This window comes from Rhinolophus sinicus, linkage group LG13 (assembly GCF_036562045.2).
Source record: "Rhinolophus sinicus isolate RSC01 linkage group LG13, ASM3656204v1, whole genome shotgun sequence".
In the NCBI taxonomy this organism is placed as follows: domain Eukaryota; kingdom Metazoa; phylum Chordata; class Mammalia; order Chiroptera; family Rhinolophidae; genus Rhinolophus; species Rhinolophus sinicus.
The window spans coordinates 38,524,923-38,542,801 of NC_133762.1; the positions used below are offsets into that span (position 1 = coordinate 38,524,923).

Consider the following 17,879-nt stretch of genomic DNA (forward strand, 5'->3'; position numbering starts at 1 on the left):
TGTGTTCAAAACTGCCTGACAACAGGTGCTCAATAGGTCACCGAGTCCGCCACAGAGCCCCATGAAATAAGGCTGACTTTTACTCCCACTTTACAGGTGAGCAACTTGAGGCTTAGAGGGAACAAGTGACTTTTGCAAAGGCATAGATCCAACAAGAGGACAACAGTAAAAATAAATGTGTGGTCTCTTTCTCGATTACCCCTGCAACCACCTGGATTCAGAAACGTCCATTCCTGGCCTTGAAGCTGGGAGCCACCACCTGCCTACGGGACTCCTTAACTGACTAATAATTCTAACGGCCCTGAAACAATTACCACTCACTGAGCACTTGCTACATACCAGGCACTGTTCCCAGCACTCCACTAGCTTGGAGTCACAGCAACGTCAGAAGTACTTGCTATGGTCCCTTTTTGACTGTTAAGGATGAAGCCCCATGGAGGTTAAGAAACTTTGCCATAATCACAAAGCTAGGAAATGGCGAGTTCAAAATTCACACCCAGCAGCCTGGGTTCAGTGCCCACGCTCATCACCACTGCCCATGCTGCCTCAGTAACAGGGAGGAAGGGCTGGCATTTCCGGAGCACTTACTATGGCCAAGGCCAGTCGGCGTGGCCCATTACGCATGCTCTCATGTGATCATGTTCTCTTTTAAACCTCACCTTCACCTTGTGAAGCGACAGATGAGGCAACTGGGATTTTGAGACCCTAAAAGGGCCAAATGTAGACACAGAAGACACAGAAAGAAGATTAGTGGTTGCCTAGGGCTGTGCAGTTAGGAGGAAAGTGGGAGTGGCTGTTAATGGGTACTTTTTGGGGTGATGAAAATGTTTTCAGATTGATGGTGGTCATGGTTGCACAACTCTGTGAATGTACTAAAAACCAATAAATATACACTTTGAATGGGTGAATTATACGGTAGATGAATTATATATTAATAAAACCTTTTCTTTTAAAAAGGGGAGGGCACATGAAAGGAAGCAGCAGAGGTGACATTTCCATAGGCTTCAGATCAAAAATCTTGGGGCGCGTTGTCTCTTCTTTTTCTCTCACCAACAATCCAATTATGAGCAATACACATTTCCTAAGGCACGTTACCACTTCTCTCTTGTCCCACTGCCGGGTCCAGCTCACCACCTCTCTAAACTACCGCAACCCTTCTAAGCAGTGTCTTTGCCTGCTCCCTCTGCTCTGTTCTACACAAAGCTGCCAGAGGGGTCCTTTTAAAACATTCCTGTCAGATTTCCCTCTTTTGCTTAAAAGCCTCCAAAAGTCTAAAAATACAATTCACTGATACTTCAGAGTTGGCCCCTGGCCACGTTTCCAACCTTATTGCCCACTAGCCACACTGGCCTCCGTGCCTCCCCCAACATACCTCCAGGTCTCTGCACTGTAGGTCCTTTGCCCCGGAATCCTCTTCCTCCACGTCCCAGATACCCACGTGTTTGCTTTCTCATTTCACTCAGGGCCCTGCTCAAACGTAACAACATGTCATCATTATGGAGCTTTCCCTGCCCTCCCATTCGAATGCAGTCACCACCTCCCCAGCGCTTCGCTCTCTAACCCGACTTGCCTGGTTTCCCTTCAGACACAGCACATACTTCTCTGTTTACCATCTGTCTCCACCACTAGAATGTGCACAGGGGCTTCATTCAATCCCAAGGACTAGAACAATGCCCAGAACATTCTAGATACTACTCAAAAAAAGATAGAATAAATGAATCTGTTGCCAAAGCCCTGGCTCCTCTTGCTGCCCCTGGGAAAATCTAGCAAAGAAACTGATCACTGAATTCAACACACACCTTACTGAAATCTGTGACCCTCCCCCCTGCACCCTGTCAGCGCCATATCTGTGCCACTGATCACCTTTCATTGTACTTATTTATGGATGGCGGTAATTCCCTACCAGCCTGGGAGCTCTGAAAGGGCAGCGTCCTGAGCTGCAGCCCACAACACCTAGCACAGAGTCTTGAACAGCGTACGCAAACCTTCTATTGACTGGACGAGGAAGACAAATTTCAAAACCAATCACAGTTTAATTTCTCTGTTACCCAACGTGGCAATGGGACCACCTTGCAGACCACTGCCCTGAAGAATCCGTTGGCCCCATTCCTAGGGAACCAGGATCTTGAAGTCGAGTACAAGGGCTCCGTGGAATTCTTTAGGTAGTGGAATCTTTAGGTAGTGCCTGGGGAAAGCTCCTTGCAGAACACAATTTGCCAACTAAGCCCAGAAAACCTGTGTGAACAGCAGGCAAACTTAAAGCTGCACTTAGTGAAATTGCTTTCTGTTATCTCAAAGAGAAATAATAGCATGTGAGGCTGGCTCAAGGAGAAACTGCTTGAGTGTAAATGGGATCGTGCTTCACTCCCACAAATAAAAAAAGCCTTCAAGGGCTCTCCCTCTATCTACAGGATGTGCCCTGGAGTCCAGACCCTTCCCAGCCCAGTTCTCATTCTCCACTCCCATCACCAGGAAGTCCCCATGTGCTCATTCACATTGTCCCCTTTGTCTGGCTTGCTCTTCCCTCCTTCCCAAGGGGGTGAAACCCTACCCATTCTTACAGAGCACAGCTCAAATGCTACATCCTTCACAAAGCCTTTCTCCACCTCTCCTGGCATATCACTCCTTGTCACAGAAAACACTGTGCTGAGCTGTAGGTGTCAGCACCTATCCTACCATCCAAATCAAGTAAGTGTCAAACTTGGAGAGGACAACAGGACATGCCCTCAGGGAAGTTATGGTCTGGTGGGGGAGACCAAAGCAAAGAAATACCTAACTGCAAGCTGGGAAAAGGGCTAAGAAGGAAACAAATTAAGGTAAGAGACACCATACAGTCAGGTGAAGATGGGGGATAACCAGAATGGATGGTTGGGGAAGGCTTCTTGGAAGAGGTGACGTTAAACTGGCACCTGATGGATGAGTAGGAGTTAGCCAAATAAAGAGTGAGACGTTTCCAGAACGAGGGCACAGCATATGTGAAGGTGCCAAGGTGTGAAAGCTGTTGGCATAACCCAAAGGAGTTCTGTGTGGTTCCAGCCTCAGGAGGTAGGGAGAGAGGTGTGCTGAGAGGAGGCAGGCCCTCTCATGGGTCCTCATCACTCTGCATTACCATCAGTGGGTGTTTCTGTCTCCCCTCTCCTCAGAAGGGCTGGAGTACATTTTACTCCTCTCTGTCCCCAGTACAGGACAAGACACCTGGTGCACAACAGGCATTCAACAAGTTCCTGTGGGTTACACTGTCCCCAGAGACGCAGCTGAGCGATCTCTCGCTCTGCCCATTTCGCCCACACCTAAAGCAAGTGCCCAGTTGGCTCACCTAACTGAAGCAGCGAGGGACGGTTAACCACAAGACTGCTAATGGAAACAACAGAGGATGAAACAGGAGCAGCTGTGAGAGCTACAGTTATATCCTTGACAAATGCCACTGGCAGATGTGACCACCACATGGTCCTCGGAGACCATTCTCAGGGTAAACTTCAATCAGATGGCAAGTCTAATACAAGAGGGCCTACTACCATTGTGTGCCCGCAAACTAAACTATCAGTGTGGAGTTCAAAGTACAGTTTCCAAGGTCAACTGTTTTTATTCACAACACTTCTGACAACCCAGTGTATGGATTCTTCCCTCCACCCAACAACCCAGTCCTCTGATTCTCTTGACACCAACTGGATATCCTGCAATTCTGATGCTACCTGGCGTTAGCGCAGACCCACAGGTTAAGGGCTCAGTCCCACAAGGCTGCCCCCACTTCAGATGCCACTTCGAAGTCCCAGGTTGCCTCTTGTGCTTCTGACCAATTATAAATTGGGATTCCCACAACTCTCTCCTCAGATTCAGTAACTGCTAGAATGGCACACAGTACTCAAGAAAGGGTTTTAGTTACTATTACCGTATTATAAAGGATGCAACTCAGGAACAGCCGAATGGAAGAAATGCGTATTAGAAGGTATTGAGGGGGTGTGTGGGGGACCTCCCTGTCCTCTTTGGCCATGCCATCCTCCCAGCACCTCAACCTGTTTACCAACCTGGAAGCTCTCTGAACCCCCATTGTTTAGGGGCTTTTGTGGAGGTTCCATTACTGTAGGCAGGACTGATTAAATCATTGGCTATTGGTGATAAACTCAATCTCCAGTCTGTCTCCCCTTCTTGGAGGTCAGGGGGTGGGGCTGAAAGTTCCAACCCTCAGATCACATGACAGCTTCCTCTGGCAAGCAGCCTCCATCCTGAAGCTATCTAGGGGCCCACCTAGAGTCACTTTATTAGCATAAACTCAGATATGGTTGACAGGGACTTGTTAGGAATACCAGAAGATACTCCTATCACTCAGGAAATTCCAAGGGTTGTAGAAGCTCTTCAGGAACGAAAACAAAATATTTATTTCTTATGGAATCACACAAGGTTTTAGTCTCTTGATTTTTTTATTTACTTTTATTTTTTTCAAACAATCCAGAAGCTGAGAAGACAACTTGGTGAGTCAGAAGGAATTTCCAAGTTGCCCAGCTGCTCTGCCCTGTTCCTCTCCTGTGAATTTACCCCTGGCCCAACCCAGAATTCTGTCACTTTGAAGAACACTCATAATTCTTCAGATCACACTTTGAACTCTTGCCTTCTGGCGAATGAATTTTGAACTATTCTAATAATTAATTATTTAGGCAAAGCCATGCTATGGTTTTAAACTATTTTTGAAAGAAAAGGGGGGTAGAGGGACATTACACATAGTTTGAGGGCATCTTATGAAGAAACATAATTAAGAATCATTTGCCTAAGTCACATAGACCACTGTCGTCTGTGCTCTTTAAGTATCTTTTTTTTCCCTAAATTTTTATTGGGGAATATTGGGGAACAGTGTGTTTCTCCAGGGCCCATCAGCTCCAAGTCATTGACTTCATTCTATTTGTGGAGGGCGCAGCTCACTGGCCCATGTGGGAATCGAACCGGCAACCCTGTTGCTCGGAGCTCATGCTCGAACCAACTGAGCCATCCAGCCACCCCTAAATATCTTCTTGTTATTTTTCAAAGTCCTGTTCTATAATCTTTTCTACCATAGTTCTCCATGTTTCCCTCTAGTGAGGGTAAAAAAAGGATTGCAGATACCTTCTTGTGAAAGTCTACTTCTGTGTTCTACAAGGCCTTCCTTCACAAATGCTGTTCCCTCTTTCACAAATTCCTTTCCCTCCTCTCTTGCCCAGCTAACTCCTTGTTCTCTAGATCTCAGTGTAAATGCCATTTCTTCAAAAAGCCCTTCCCTTACTTACCCACCCAGTCCAAATTAGGCCCTTATTATTCTCTTCTAATATCCTATAGTATCACTTCATGGAATTTGTCATAATTTGTCATTACACACGTGTGTGTATTTGGTTAACAGGTACCCTGCCTCCTTCCCCATTAAAGTACAAGCTCCATGAGGGCAGGGACCATATGTCAGTGTTGCTCACATCTATATAGCCAGTGCCCAGAACAGCACAACATATAGTAGGTATTCAACATATATTTGTTAAATAGTTAGCAGCTTTTCTACGGAGGCCTAAGATTTTCTAAACATGGTATGCCTGGTACTAGCTTCTAGTATCTTGGGATACAAATTGTTCAGGGTGTCTTCTCAACACAGGGCCCCATCATAGCAATAACCACATTTTTAAATGTCTGTTCTAGTCCACAGTGTGTGCTTGTTGCTTTACATCATTGCTAATCCTCACAATGGCCCTGCAAGGTGGGGATTATCACCCCATTTTACAGATAAGGACCCCAAGATTCAGAGAGGTAATTAAATTCCTCATAGTCACACAATTAGTAAGCAGAGGCACAGCCAGAATTCAGACCCAGCTCAGAGGCCAGGGTCAATGCTCTTTCTACTCAGTCCCTACTTCTCAACCAGGACACACCCCAGGGGTACACTTCAGCAGGCTTGAGCATATCAGAAACCACAAGACCAACATATGGCCCATTTTTGGTATTTGTTTTCCCTGATGGTAAATAACATATTTTTGTGTTTAAAAAAAATAAAGACATTTTAAAGTGTAATATACTAAATTTAAAGAAATTTAAAACACAAAACACAAAATTTAATAGACATTGCATGCCTGTTGCCTAAGTCTGTCTCAGGAACCTCCATGGAAAAACATGAGAGGGGCCGGCCCAGTGGCTCCAGCAGTTGGAGCTCTGTGCTCCTAACTCCGAAGGCTGCCAGAGTTTGATTCCCACATGGGCCAGTGGGCTCTTAACCATAAGGTCGCTGGTTCAACTCCTCGAGTCCCGCAAGGGATGGTGGGCTGCACCCCCTGCAACTAGAAAACAGCAACTGGACCTGGAGCTGAGCTGCACCCTCCACAACTAAGATTGAAAGGACAACAACTTGACTTGGAAAAAAGTCCTGAAAGTACACATTGTTCCCCAGTAAAGTCCTGTTCCCCTTCCCCAATAAAAAAACTCTTAAAAATAATAATAATAAAAGACCCTACTACCAATCATTTAAAAAAAAAAAAAAGGAAAACATGAGAAGCACTTATTTGTCTGTCTTTCTTCACTTTATGTTCCTTTACCTTGTTGCTATCTATCTCTATATCACTCTTTCTCTCTATATATATATATTTTAAACTTATTTGATCCATTTTTTTTAAATTGGGGAATATTGGGTAACAGTGTGTTTTCCCAGGACCCCTCAGCTCCAAGTCAAGTCGTCGTTTTTTTCATTCTAGTTGTGGAGGGTGCAGCTCACTGGCCCACGTGGGAATCGAACCTGTGACCTCGGTGTTATGAGCACTGCGCTCTAACCAACTGAGCCAACAGGCTGCCCACTATATTTTTTTAAATACCAGCATTCCAATTCAATTTTCATTTCTACTCCCACTCTCCTTTCACTAGAAAAATAAAAATGTTTAAAGAAAGTGGCAGTGTGTCAGCCACAGGCGTTATCATTTTCAGAGTGTTAGTCATTTATGAGGACACCCTTTTGTAGGTACAATAAATCTGATTTTTATTACACATCTTAGTTTAGAATCACTTTTACATTCCTAGACAAAGAGATGATACAAATAAATATCAACTGTAAAACTTAGAGCCCCAAGTATTGGCATATTCTTTGTTTAACGGTAGCCAAAGAGAAGGTCAAGGTCAATAATAACTCCAAGGAGCCATAAAGCCCACTGCCTCCTTCCTGCCCCAGGATCACTCCTTTCATAAATAACCTCAAAAGCATTTCATTCAAGAAACAAAGGCAGGGAGAAAAGTGGCATATTTCTGAACAGTACAAGACAAAACCTTGTGAGATAGACAATAGCCAGGCCCACTATTCTTATCCAGTTCCCTCTGAGCATTTTGATTATGGCTTTTAGAGTATATGAATAGCCCCATTTTTGTCCACTGATGGTGTTGATATGACCCAAGGTGTTGCTTGCAGTGAGCCTCCACCTCAAGTGGGAAATGTGAGGCAGAACTGATATCCCATGTTAACAGGGAATCGACACTTCTCAGCAACTTGGCAACAATTCTCCATTCAGTGAGGGAGGGAGGACTTACAAGAATCAGACAGGAAAAGCAGAGAGCGGCCCACGCCTGAGCTGCAGAACTCTGACGCCCTTCATTATGGAGGTGTGGGTGGTGGAAGTCAAGCAGCATGCAGGCATTCGATGGGGAACGATCCAACGTTAGGTCAGAGTCTCAAGAAAGTGCTTCATGCCGATGATTTGTGGCCTCAGGTTCTGAATCCAGGGGTCTGGGACTTTAAAATATGAAGCCAGATACATTCCTACTAATCAGAGCAAAAAGGGGCCTGATGAGGGTTGCACACAGTCTCAAACTCCTTCTCCCAGGTCATCTTCTTAGATCTTGGTAGGCTTGCTCCCAGACTTCAACTAACTGCTGCTGGCATGAAGGCCCTCGGATGGCTTGGAACATTCTAGCATGCCTACAGACAGGAAAACCTGGTCTCTCAGTGCGCTTGGTAGTTCCTCTACACATGGGGCTCAATTCAGAGCCCAAAGCAGCAGCTTTCTGGTAGCAGTAAGACATTCCACTGTCTGCTCTATTCAAATATGTATCGGATCCATTTCGAGAGAAGAAAAGCACCGAAGACTGCTTGGGAAGGAACAGCTTCACCTCCACACAGCTGTTCTATTTTTTTCACAGACCACCAGATGAACACAGCTGAGTATAAGGCAAGCTTGTTTTAATAACCCCGCTTGTCAACTTGGCTTTCTTCTTTTGCCTTCTTAGAAAAGTTCTATGGTCGCTCAACCACCCTTGGTCAGAATAGCCACCTCGAGACACTGGTATTAAGTTATTGTGTTATTTATAGTGTTCAATTCTCAGATTTGCCAGATGAATATTTTCAGCCTACAGAAGTCAGATTAGCTTTGAAAAAAATGTGGTGCAAGAGACAGGTGTAATGGACAGATAACCTTCTTAGGCAATCTACCTCATCATTTGGTTCCTGTTCAAACAGGCAAATTCTCAGTAAATAAGAAAGAAGAAGGGGTTGATCCCAAGAAAGATGAGGGAAGGCTCCATTATGCTCTGGGAATTGCTGAAAACGGCCTTGGGTTCAGAAAGAACAGTAACTAAAAAGGAGATAAGCTGCCAGATGCGAGATCTCCATTTGCAGAATGCTAAGACATTGCACTTGGTACCTCCTCTTTCCCACAGGTTCTGATCCAGAAATGTGCCCTGGGAACTGAGCAGCTGAGTTAAAATATAACTCAAGGCCCATCTGAGTCGCCACCTTCCTGAGGCACCGTGCCAGCAAGGTACACCAGTGTGGCAGACCTGGGGACTCATACTGTCCCCTCAGGCTTGGCTCGTGGAGTCACACACCCACAGGGGAGTGCTTCCAGCCTGGATTACTCATTCAATGGGCCTTTAATACAGACAAAGGCAATAACTGTACATTAGTGTATTTCTAAAACTGGGCAAGTTCTTGGTCTCTCTCTCTCTCTCTTACAGACACACTCAAAGAACATAGGCACCACTGTGCTTGCACACCCACACACACTTATGAGCTTCTCTTGGGGGAAAAAGGAATAACATTGACCTAATGACCAACATAAAATGAACTTTGAATTTCAATAATACAAAGAACGAAAACCTACAAACCAAACTAGTGTATGTAAACAGGAATTCCTAACTCTCTCCTCTGAGCCTATTCAATCACACAGCCATTCCCTGCTATCACCTTAGGTTCTGCCTGGGGGGAGCCAGAGTTCTAGGATTAGGTGAGTTTTCTGCTGAAGGCAGGCAGGGTTCCTTTGCTGCCGTGTGTTATGTCTTTCCTTCCCACTGCACTGAGCCTCGTGTCTGTCTCTGCATCTGCCTCGAGACCCTTATGCTCTCTACGCAAATATGGAACAAAATGGGGAATTCAAAAGTGCCACTCTATGTCTCATTCCCCCTACTCTTGTCCCATCCAAGAAGGCAGAGGATGGGCCTAGGCAGAGTATGCACACATGGCAGAAGACGGTGACAAATGAAGAGTAAAATGACACGGTATATGGACATAGCATCAGCTGACAGATTTACGTCTTTGACAGGATGGTCATGGTTTTGAGGTTTTAAAGAAGCTGTTTCCCTAAACTCTCCCAGGAGGCAAAGGGAATGTGATTTCTATTGCTTCCGGCATTGAATCCTTCAGTAGGAAATTGGTAGCTTCCTTGGAAAACATTTCCTCATTCAGCAGATCCTAAAGGCAGATCGATTTCTTACAGAGGAGCACGGATCATACCCATCAGGGGCTTGGATCCAAAGGAGATTTCTCGTTTCTACCTACAAGAACAAGCACCTATTGAAGTTCTAGGGTTTTCACTTTTCAACCTCACTGTTACTTTATCCCGAGGCTCCAAAGACTTGGTCCCGCTGAGGTGACCCCTGATTCTGCCCTATTGTTCAACAAGAAGGGAGCCCAGTGTCAAGAAAGGCTCGAAAAGGAGAGGGGAGAGAAAGAGAGGGCAAGGGAAGGGAGAGGAGAAGGCAAGGGAGACGGGAAGCGAAGTCACTGGTCATTCTCTTGCTTTCCACTTCGACTATCGCACTTTACCTAACCCATGCATTTCTGAGATGCTAATGAAAGGACCTTTCCCAGAGGAGCTGAGTGCCAGATTAGCACCAGCACATTTCAGCCAGATTAAGTTGGTTAAACTGCAAAGAGGCCACCACTTCTCCCCAGGGGAATGGTTCTGAGTTTGGGCACAAGTGCTCTCTGCAGGTTTTTGCTCATCTCTCCTCTCAGAAGGCAAATGCTATTTACACCCTGGGAGAGGAGGAACTGGCTTTACTTTGGAACCAGTCCCCGAGACTGTGGATAAAGCTGAGATGCAGGGGTTCCTGAGGAAGAGGAGGAGGATCCCGACTTCCTTCCGCTTTTTGGCCTGCAAAAGTCAAGCACATGTTTACATTACACAACCCGTCTCTGTCGCTGACACAGATCAGACTCCTTTCCCATCAAGTGCCATTAACATCTCAAGGTGGCCTTTCCTCAATGGCTTGAAAGCCACTATACCTTTCAACTGTAAATCCACCAGACTGGCACAGCATGGGCCTCTGCACATGGCCAACACAACCTGCCAACCAAGACGTGAGACCTTAGGGAAGGGATTCTGATTCTCAGCAGTTGTTCTTTCATTTAAATCAAATCTTGAACATCTTCTCCCAATTGGCAAAAAATATTAAGTTTCCAGGTAGAATTTCTTCCATTTCTGGTTTTCTCACCCAGTTGTTTCCCTTGAACTTCTAATTCAGAACTTAATAAAATAGATTTTAAATTTTACACCAAAACCAGCACTTGGTTTTTTCAGTGGGGCCAGTGTGTGTGTGTGTGTGTGTGTGTGTGTGTGTGTGTGTGTAAATTCAGCATTGAGGCTCAGAGCCTGGGTTGTGAATTTGGATTAGACCTAGGTGTGAACCCCACCTCTGCCACTTACTACCTTGAATTTGGGTACTTTTTCAAATTCTCTAAGTCTCAGTTTTCTCATCTATAAAATGGCATTGATGATAATATTTACCTTGTAAATTTTTGCAAGAAATCATTAAGAGAATATTTTTTAAAAGTACTTAGAACTGCCCAGTACCTGGTGGAACCAAAGAACTGTCCCTTATTTCACTAGAGCACATGCTCCTTATAGTAGCAACTGGGCATTTTAGGTATTCTGGCATTCAGTATAACTGGCATAATGCCTGAACCATAAATATTTGTGTCATAAATGAATAAACATAGGAGTAATGTAGCAATGTTTTCTGGTGTGTCCTGTAAAGCATTCCATGACAAACAAGCACTCTTGCCACACTCTACCTTCATTTGTCCTTGTTCAAGCATAGGCTGTTTAAACACAGGTCATCAAACGCCACTCACCTGGCCTTGGATTTCTTATTTGCAGTGCTTTCAAAGGATGACGCATCCACCTGCATCTCATCTTCGTCCTGCAGGGCTGCATCCAATGCGGCCTGGACTTTGGGGGCGATGGCAGGGCCCTCGTAGTCTCTGGTGGTCCGGCTGGGCATGTCCAGCTCTAAGAGCACGATGTTTTCTGCCTGCAGAAGCACAGCCATCATCAGCCTCCAACGAGACAGAGAGAAGTACAAGCAATCTAGACCCCCCCCCCCTCCAAGAACAGAACTGCAAATTGCTTGCTACCCAGAGCCTACCAAAAACCTGCCTAGAAGAAGCGATGTAGTTTTATAATTTTTTTCCTGGTAGGATTGCAGATGATTTTGATTTTCTTCTCTAGGCTTTTCTGTTTTCCTTTTGAAAAAAAAAATTTTTTTTTTTAACCATCAACATGTATTCCACACACCCTAAGGAGAATAATAATAAATTGAGTAAAACCCATTCATTGCAGATAATATGAAAATACAAAAAGGTATAGAGAAGAAAAGAGTAGTAGTCACCAATAATCTCACCACCTACAGTGGCTCTGATGAACGTTTTGGTTGCTTTGAGGGGAAGCGGCAGGTATGGCGATGTGCGTGGAGGAGGGTGTGTGTAGCAGTGTGTGTACCTGTAACCACATTTTCCACAGCAGTCTGGGCCCTGCCTCATCACTGGCCTGTGGACGGATGCCCTCACTTGACATCCTGTGGTGGTGGGCCTTCTCAGAGCTCCTACAAACCAAGTCAAGTGAGTGGGGGAAGAGCACCCATGGCTACATCTTCTCCAGCTCCTCCCACTCGGTGGAGTGCAAACCCCAGGGCTCCAGAAGGGGCAGGAGGGGCTGCCGCAGGGAGAAGGTGGAATGAGGGAGTGGCTCCATTTATCAATTTTACATACTGAAATATTGCTTAAAATTTCTTTTAATGGAGTGGGGCCACTGCTTAAAACATGTGAGAGTCACTGCTTTCAATTCTCCCTTTGGATGAGGTTGGCCCCCTGGACACCCACATATCTGACTTGTAGGCTTTCAAAGCATGTATCTGGCTTAAGATATGAAATAACTGGCAAGATATGTACCCTCTGAAACTGCTAGAAAAATGCTTCTGAGGATTCTGTCTGACACAGCACTCACCTTCCACCATGTAAAACCCACCTAATACATCCTTTTTGCTTTTGTTTTATTTATTTTAAATAACTCAGTGCCAGGAAGAACAGCACCTGAGGAGCTAACTAATCTTAATCTGTTTTGTTCTGGATGACAAAGAAGACTCAAAAACATTTTAAATGTTTTAAGTGAAAATCTTTCATTATAAAAGGAATATAGGTCCCCCACTGATAGTTATAAAATACAGATACACAAAAAGAAGACAATTTAAACTGAATGCACTTCCATTAACCAGAGATAACCAGTTCACATTTTAATATATTTTGCCCTAGAATGTTTTTTTTTATTCCTATATATACTTGCAGTACTAATTGTTTTATAACTTGATACACTGTGTCTCCGGGTTCCTCCATTTACCAGCTACTTAATAAGCCACAGGACTAGAAAGCAACATACAGCGCCTGGCACACAGCAAGTACTTACCGCGTTTCCCTGAAAAATAAGACCTAACCGGAAAATAAGCCCTAGCATGATTTTTCAGGATGACATCCCCTGAACATAAGCCTAATGCGTCTTTTGGAGCAAAAATTAATATAAGACCCGGTTTTATTTTCATGGAAACATGGTATAACAGAGGCTCGTACAGTGTTATTATTATAAAATATGTTTGGGTCATTAAATAGTCCTCAATAACGTAACTTTAAATAACTGCAGGATTGACCCACATGATGTTAAATGGAAGTACCGTAAGTTCTTTGACATTGCTCCATCTCCTGTCACTGGCATCTACATTCTTCCCAGTCTCCCCACAGAGCCATTTTGAAGCTTAGTGTTAATGTTTATTGGCCGTTATGGACAGGATGTTGGATTCACTGTCTTCCATAGTCCTGATTTTCTAAATCTCATTCCTTTTTATTTATTCGTATTTGTTAAAATTGTTACATTAATATACATGTGCTCAGGTACGTCTGGAAAGAGTCAGGATATAAACTCTGTGACTTTGCAGGATGGTGCCTAAGGGTTTACATAAATCTAAACCCCTCTGAAAGAGAGCGATGTAGAATACAAGATCAATCTTCTCACCCTGTATCGGGCCTCTGGACGAATCATCATGGACATTCTTGCGTGTTGGCTCAATGGTCTCTTATATCCTACAGCTGAGACTGGCCGCTTCATCATCTGCTGATTCCTGGAAATGGACCACAGTGGTTAAAGCCCTGGCTGGCATGTGTTCCACAGTCCCGGGATTGGTCCTGTGGAACCAGCACTCAGAAGACTCTGAGCCTGCTTAAATAAAACCTGAAGCAAGTGACTCCCCCGACTGAGAGCTGCTACGGAAATAGCACAAGAGCTGCTTTTATTTTCTGCTTGAGTTGCTTTCTGACTCAAACATGAATGTCATTTATCTTTTAAGCGAGAAGAGATTTGAGTCATCATCCAGTTCTTAGGTGGTAGGTATGAGGCATAACTATTAACACTCCCCACCCCTGTGTCTTTGGCAGACATTTCCCATTTTTGCAGCATGACCCAGACTTACACTGAGAGTCCTTCTCAACAGTGTCAGACTGACACTCGAGATAACACCTGTGTACTGCCCCTCATTTGGCCTAGCACGCTTCACTTGACAGCTGGGGAAGCTGAAATGCAGGAACTTATGAAAGGTCATTAGTTCACTGTGATAAAGTCTCCCAGTTCCTAATACCATACTCATCATCCAAGTTTTACCTCATGGACTTGTGGCCATCACAGTGTCAGAGATGCAATTGGTTTCAACTTCAAATCAATCAAACTATGTTTTTACCATAAAAACATTCCTTTCCTCCTTATCAACATTCTTACCCGCCTCCCCACCTTAGAGTCTACTTAAAGTCAATGGTGACTTACTCCAGTCTGGTTATAGGATGTAATTTCCAATGATCTTCCTCTTCATCAAAGAAGGATCTATTCATAATTTTACTTTTTTCTTCCAGAGGGATAAAGTTTTCTATAATAAGATGCCTGTAAAAGCATACATACAGGGGTGAATACAGATAGAGAAAGAATACAGGTAGAGTGTTGGCTATCTGGTCCCACGTGTAGGGAGTAATGAGGTAAGTCACTCAGCAAACATTTACTAAGCAGATACTATGGGCCTACCATCATACAAAGAGCTGGGATACAGATAGGAATGACTCTTGGTCCCTACCTGAGACAGAGAGGTATCAGGACAGCACTCTTAGGTATGACAGGTGCTGACAGTGGTCTGCCCTAGGAATATGGAGAGGTCACGTCTGCCTAAGGAGGAGCAGCTTGAGGACGTGAAAGGACTGAAGAGGACGCGATGCCTGGGCTACATTGCAGTGAACCTGTGCTACCTGAAGTACCTTTTGGAGAGCTACTTCCAGTACTGCTTACCCAGCTCATTAACTTCCAAAAGGCTGAAAACAGATTAGAAATTAAACCGCCTTCCTCCAATCCCATGGATTGTTGCCCAAGTTGGAAAATTTCACATTCTAATCACCAGGACAAAGAGCAGGACCAAATGGATTTCAGCCTCTTATACCTCTGAGAATGAAGACCATTCCTGAGAAGAGTCTGCGTGAGAAGCGCCCAGGGAACATGGCAAACAATGAAACTGGAACCCACTGGGTTCTGTCTCTCCATGGTGATGACTGTCTCCTGCCACATCTCTGCATTCACTCTTTCAAAACCTCAGGACAGAACAATGCCAAAGGGGTGTTAATGTGGGAGAGACGCAGAACAAACACCAGAGGGGAAGGGCACTGACTGTGAAAAACAGGCTGACTCACTGTTTACTCAAAAGATATAAGTAAGAACTGTAACAATGCAAATGGCTTCCTTAAGGGGAAAAAACATTGTGGAGAGATGAAACTTTCTCTTTATGCTATTAGACATTTAAGAAATTATTTTTCATATCATATATTTGTTTTGTTTTTCTCTGATTTTAAAGGTCCTATATTCACATTAGGAAATGTGAAAAATACACACAATTTCACTATCCAGAGATAGCTATTACTAATATTTTGGCATATTTTATTCTGATCTTTTTTCCAGGTATAAATACTTAGAAAGAGGACACATTCATTTAATGTTAAGGACTCCTTTCCAAATTTAAAACTTGGTCATTAAAAGCATCCCTTTGAAAAGTCTTCTTTAGAAAAAAATTCTAGCTAATGCTGTGGTAGGAGTGATCTAGAAAAACATCATTTTGCAACCCCTAATGAAATAATGGATCCAGACAAAGATCATTATTGGCTGAAACCATTAGCTCAATGGTCCTCAAGCCAGGCTGCACATTAATATTGTTTACAGAGTTCTGAAAAACATCTTGCCCAGACCTCATGACAGATCAATAGTTCACAAAGTATGTTCAGTGAAACAGCAGGAGCAACAACTGGAATTTGCTAGAAATGTAAATTCTCAGGCCCCACCCCACACATACTGAATCAGACTCTCTGGGTATGGGCCCTAGCCATCTATGTTTAACAAGCCCTTCAGATGATTTGGTGCCTAGTAAAGTTTGAGGGCCACTGCCCTAGATCAATTAAATCGGACACACTGGGGTGGGGCCCAAGCATCACTATTTTTAAAAACGCCTCAGATGATTTCTGTGTGCGACCAAGGGTAAGAAGCAGTGCTTCAGAGCTGGCTTTCAGTTAAAGGGAAATAGGGGAGATAGAGACTCGAGTTAAATGACTAAGCAGACTGAAAAATCCAGAATGTAGGATATTTCTACAGGCTATCTGACCCAGATTTTTCAACAAGTCAACTATGAAAAAGTCCTTAAAAGGAAAAAGGATTGCTCCAGATTAAAATAAACTGGAGACATAATAGACAAATGCAATATGTGGTCCTTATATAGATCTTAATATGAACAAGCCAAGAAAATTTGAATATGGACAGAATATGAGAAAATACTAAGAAACTTAATGTTGATTTTGTTAGGTGGAAAGATATCACTGTGTTTTAGACACAATCAATTATATTTCTATACACTAGCAATAACATTCTGAAACAAAATTAAGATGCCATATACATTGGCATCAAAAAAATAAAATACTTAAGTATAAATTTAACAAAAGAAGTGAAAGGACTTGTACACTGAAAACTATAAAACAGTCTTGACAGAAATTAAAGATCTAAATAAATGGAAAGACATCCCATGTTCATGGATCAGAACACAGTATTGTTAAGATGACAGTACTCTCCAAATTGATCTACAGAGTCCACATAGTCTCTATTAAAAACACAGATGCATTTTTTTGCAGAAATTGACAAGCTAATCTTAAAATTGATATAGAAATGCAAAGGATCCTGAATAGCAAAAAACAGCCTTGAAAAAGAACAACAAAGTTGGAGGACTCACACTTCCTCATTTCAAAACTTACTGCAAAGCTACAGTAATCAAAACAGTGTGGTACTGGCATAAGGACAGACATATATATATCAATGGAACAGTACTGAGGATTTACAAATAAACCGTTACATTTATGGTCAACTGATTTACAACAAGGGTGCAAAGACAATGATAAAAGAGCTTTTTTAAAGAATGATGCTGGGACAACTTGATATCTACATGCAAAAGAATGCATTTGAAACCCTACCTCAGATCATACACAAAAATTAACTCAGATCATAGACCTAAATGTAAGACCTAAAACTGTAAGACTCTTAGATGACCTAAGAGAATTAAAAACATAAGTTCATAATAAAATTTGTACACAAATGTTCAGAGCAGCATTATTCATAATAGCTAAAAAGTAGAAACAACCCCAAAAGTCTGTCAACTGATGAAAGGATATATAAAATGTGGTATATTCATATAATATTATTCGACCATAAAAAAAGAATGAAATATTGAAACATGCAACACGGATGACCCTTAAAAATACTATACTAAGTGAAAGAAGCCAGTCACAAAAGGCCATATTATTCCATTTATAGATTATATGCAATGTCCAGAATAGGCAAATTTAGATACAACACAAAAAGTTCAAGCAACAAAAGAAAATATACATAACTTGCGTTACACCAAAATTAAAACCTTTTGTGCTGTAAACAAAATACTATCAAGAAAGTGAAAAGATAAACCACAGAATGGGAGAAAATATTTGCAAATCATAGATCTGATCAGGGACTGGTAACTAGGATATATAAAGAACTCTACCAACTCAATAATAAAAGACCCAGTAAATAACCAGTTTTAAAATAGGCAAAGGATTTGAACAGACATTTCTCCAAAGAATATATACAAAAGCCAATCAGCAAATGAAAAGATGTTCAACATCATTAGTCGTTAGAGGAATGCAAATCAAAACCACAATGAGATACCACGTCCACACGCATTAGGACGGCATAATCAAAAAGACAGAGAATAACAAGTATCAACAAGGATGTGGAGAAATTGGAGGTGGAAATGTA

General features: G+C 43.0%; 1 protein-coding gene across 2 annotated transcripts in view; it reads right to left on the reverse strand.

The window, feature by feature from the left end:
• Nucleotides 1-6,947: 6,947 nt before the first annotated feature.
• The window catches only part of KIF3B (kinesin family member 3B), a 37,817-nt gene continuing 26,885 nt past the window's right edge, over nt 6,948-17,879 (reverse strand). For both annotated transcript variants that reach the window (XM_019748514.2, XM_074318317.1), the window contains 4 exons: nt 14,343-14,456; nt 13,542-13,647; nt 11,336-11,514; nt 6,948-10,355 (listed from right to left, as the gene is read on the reverse strand). In XM_019748514.2, the coding sequence (XP_019604073.2) occupies nt 10,259-10,355; nt 11,336-11,514; nt 13,542-13,647; nt 14,343-14,456 (496 nt within the window). In that variant the 3' untranslated portion in view covers nt 6,948-10,258. The remainder of the gene's footprint in view (nt 10,356-11,335; nt 11,515-13,541; nt 13,648-14,342; nt 14,457-17,879) is intronic.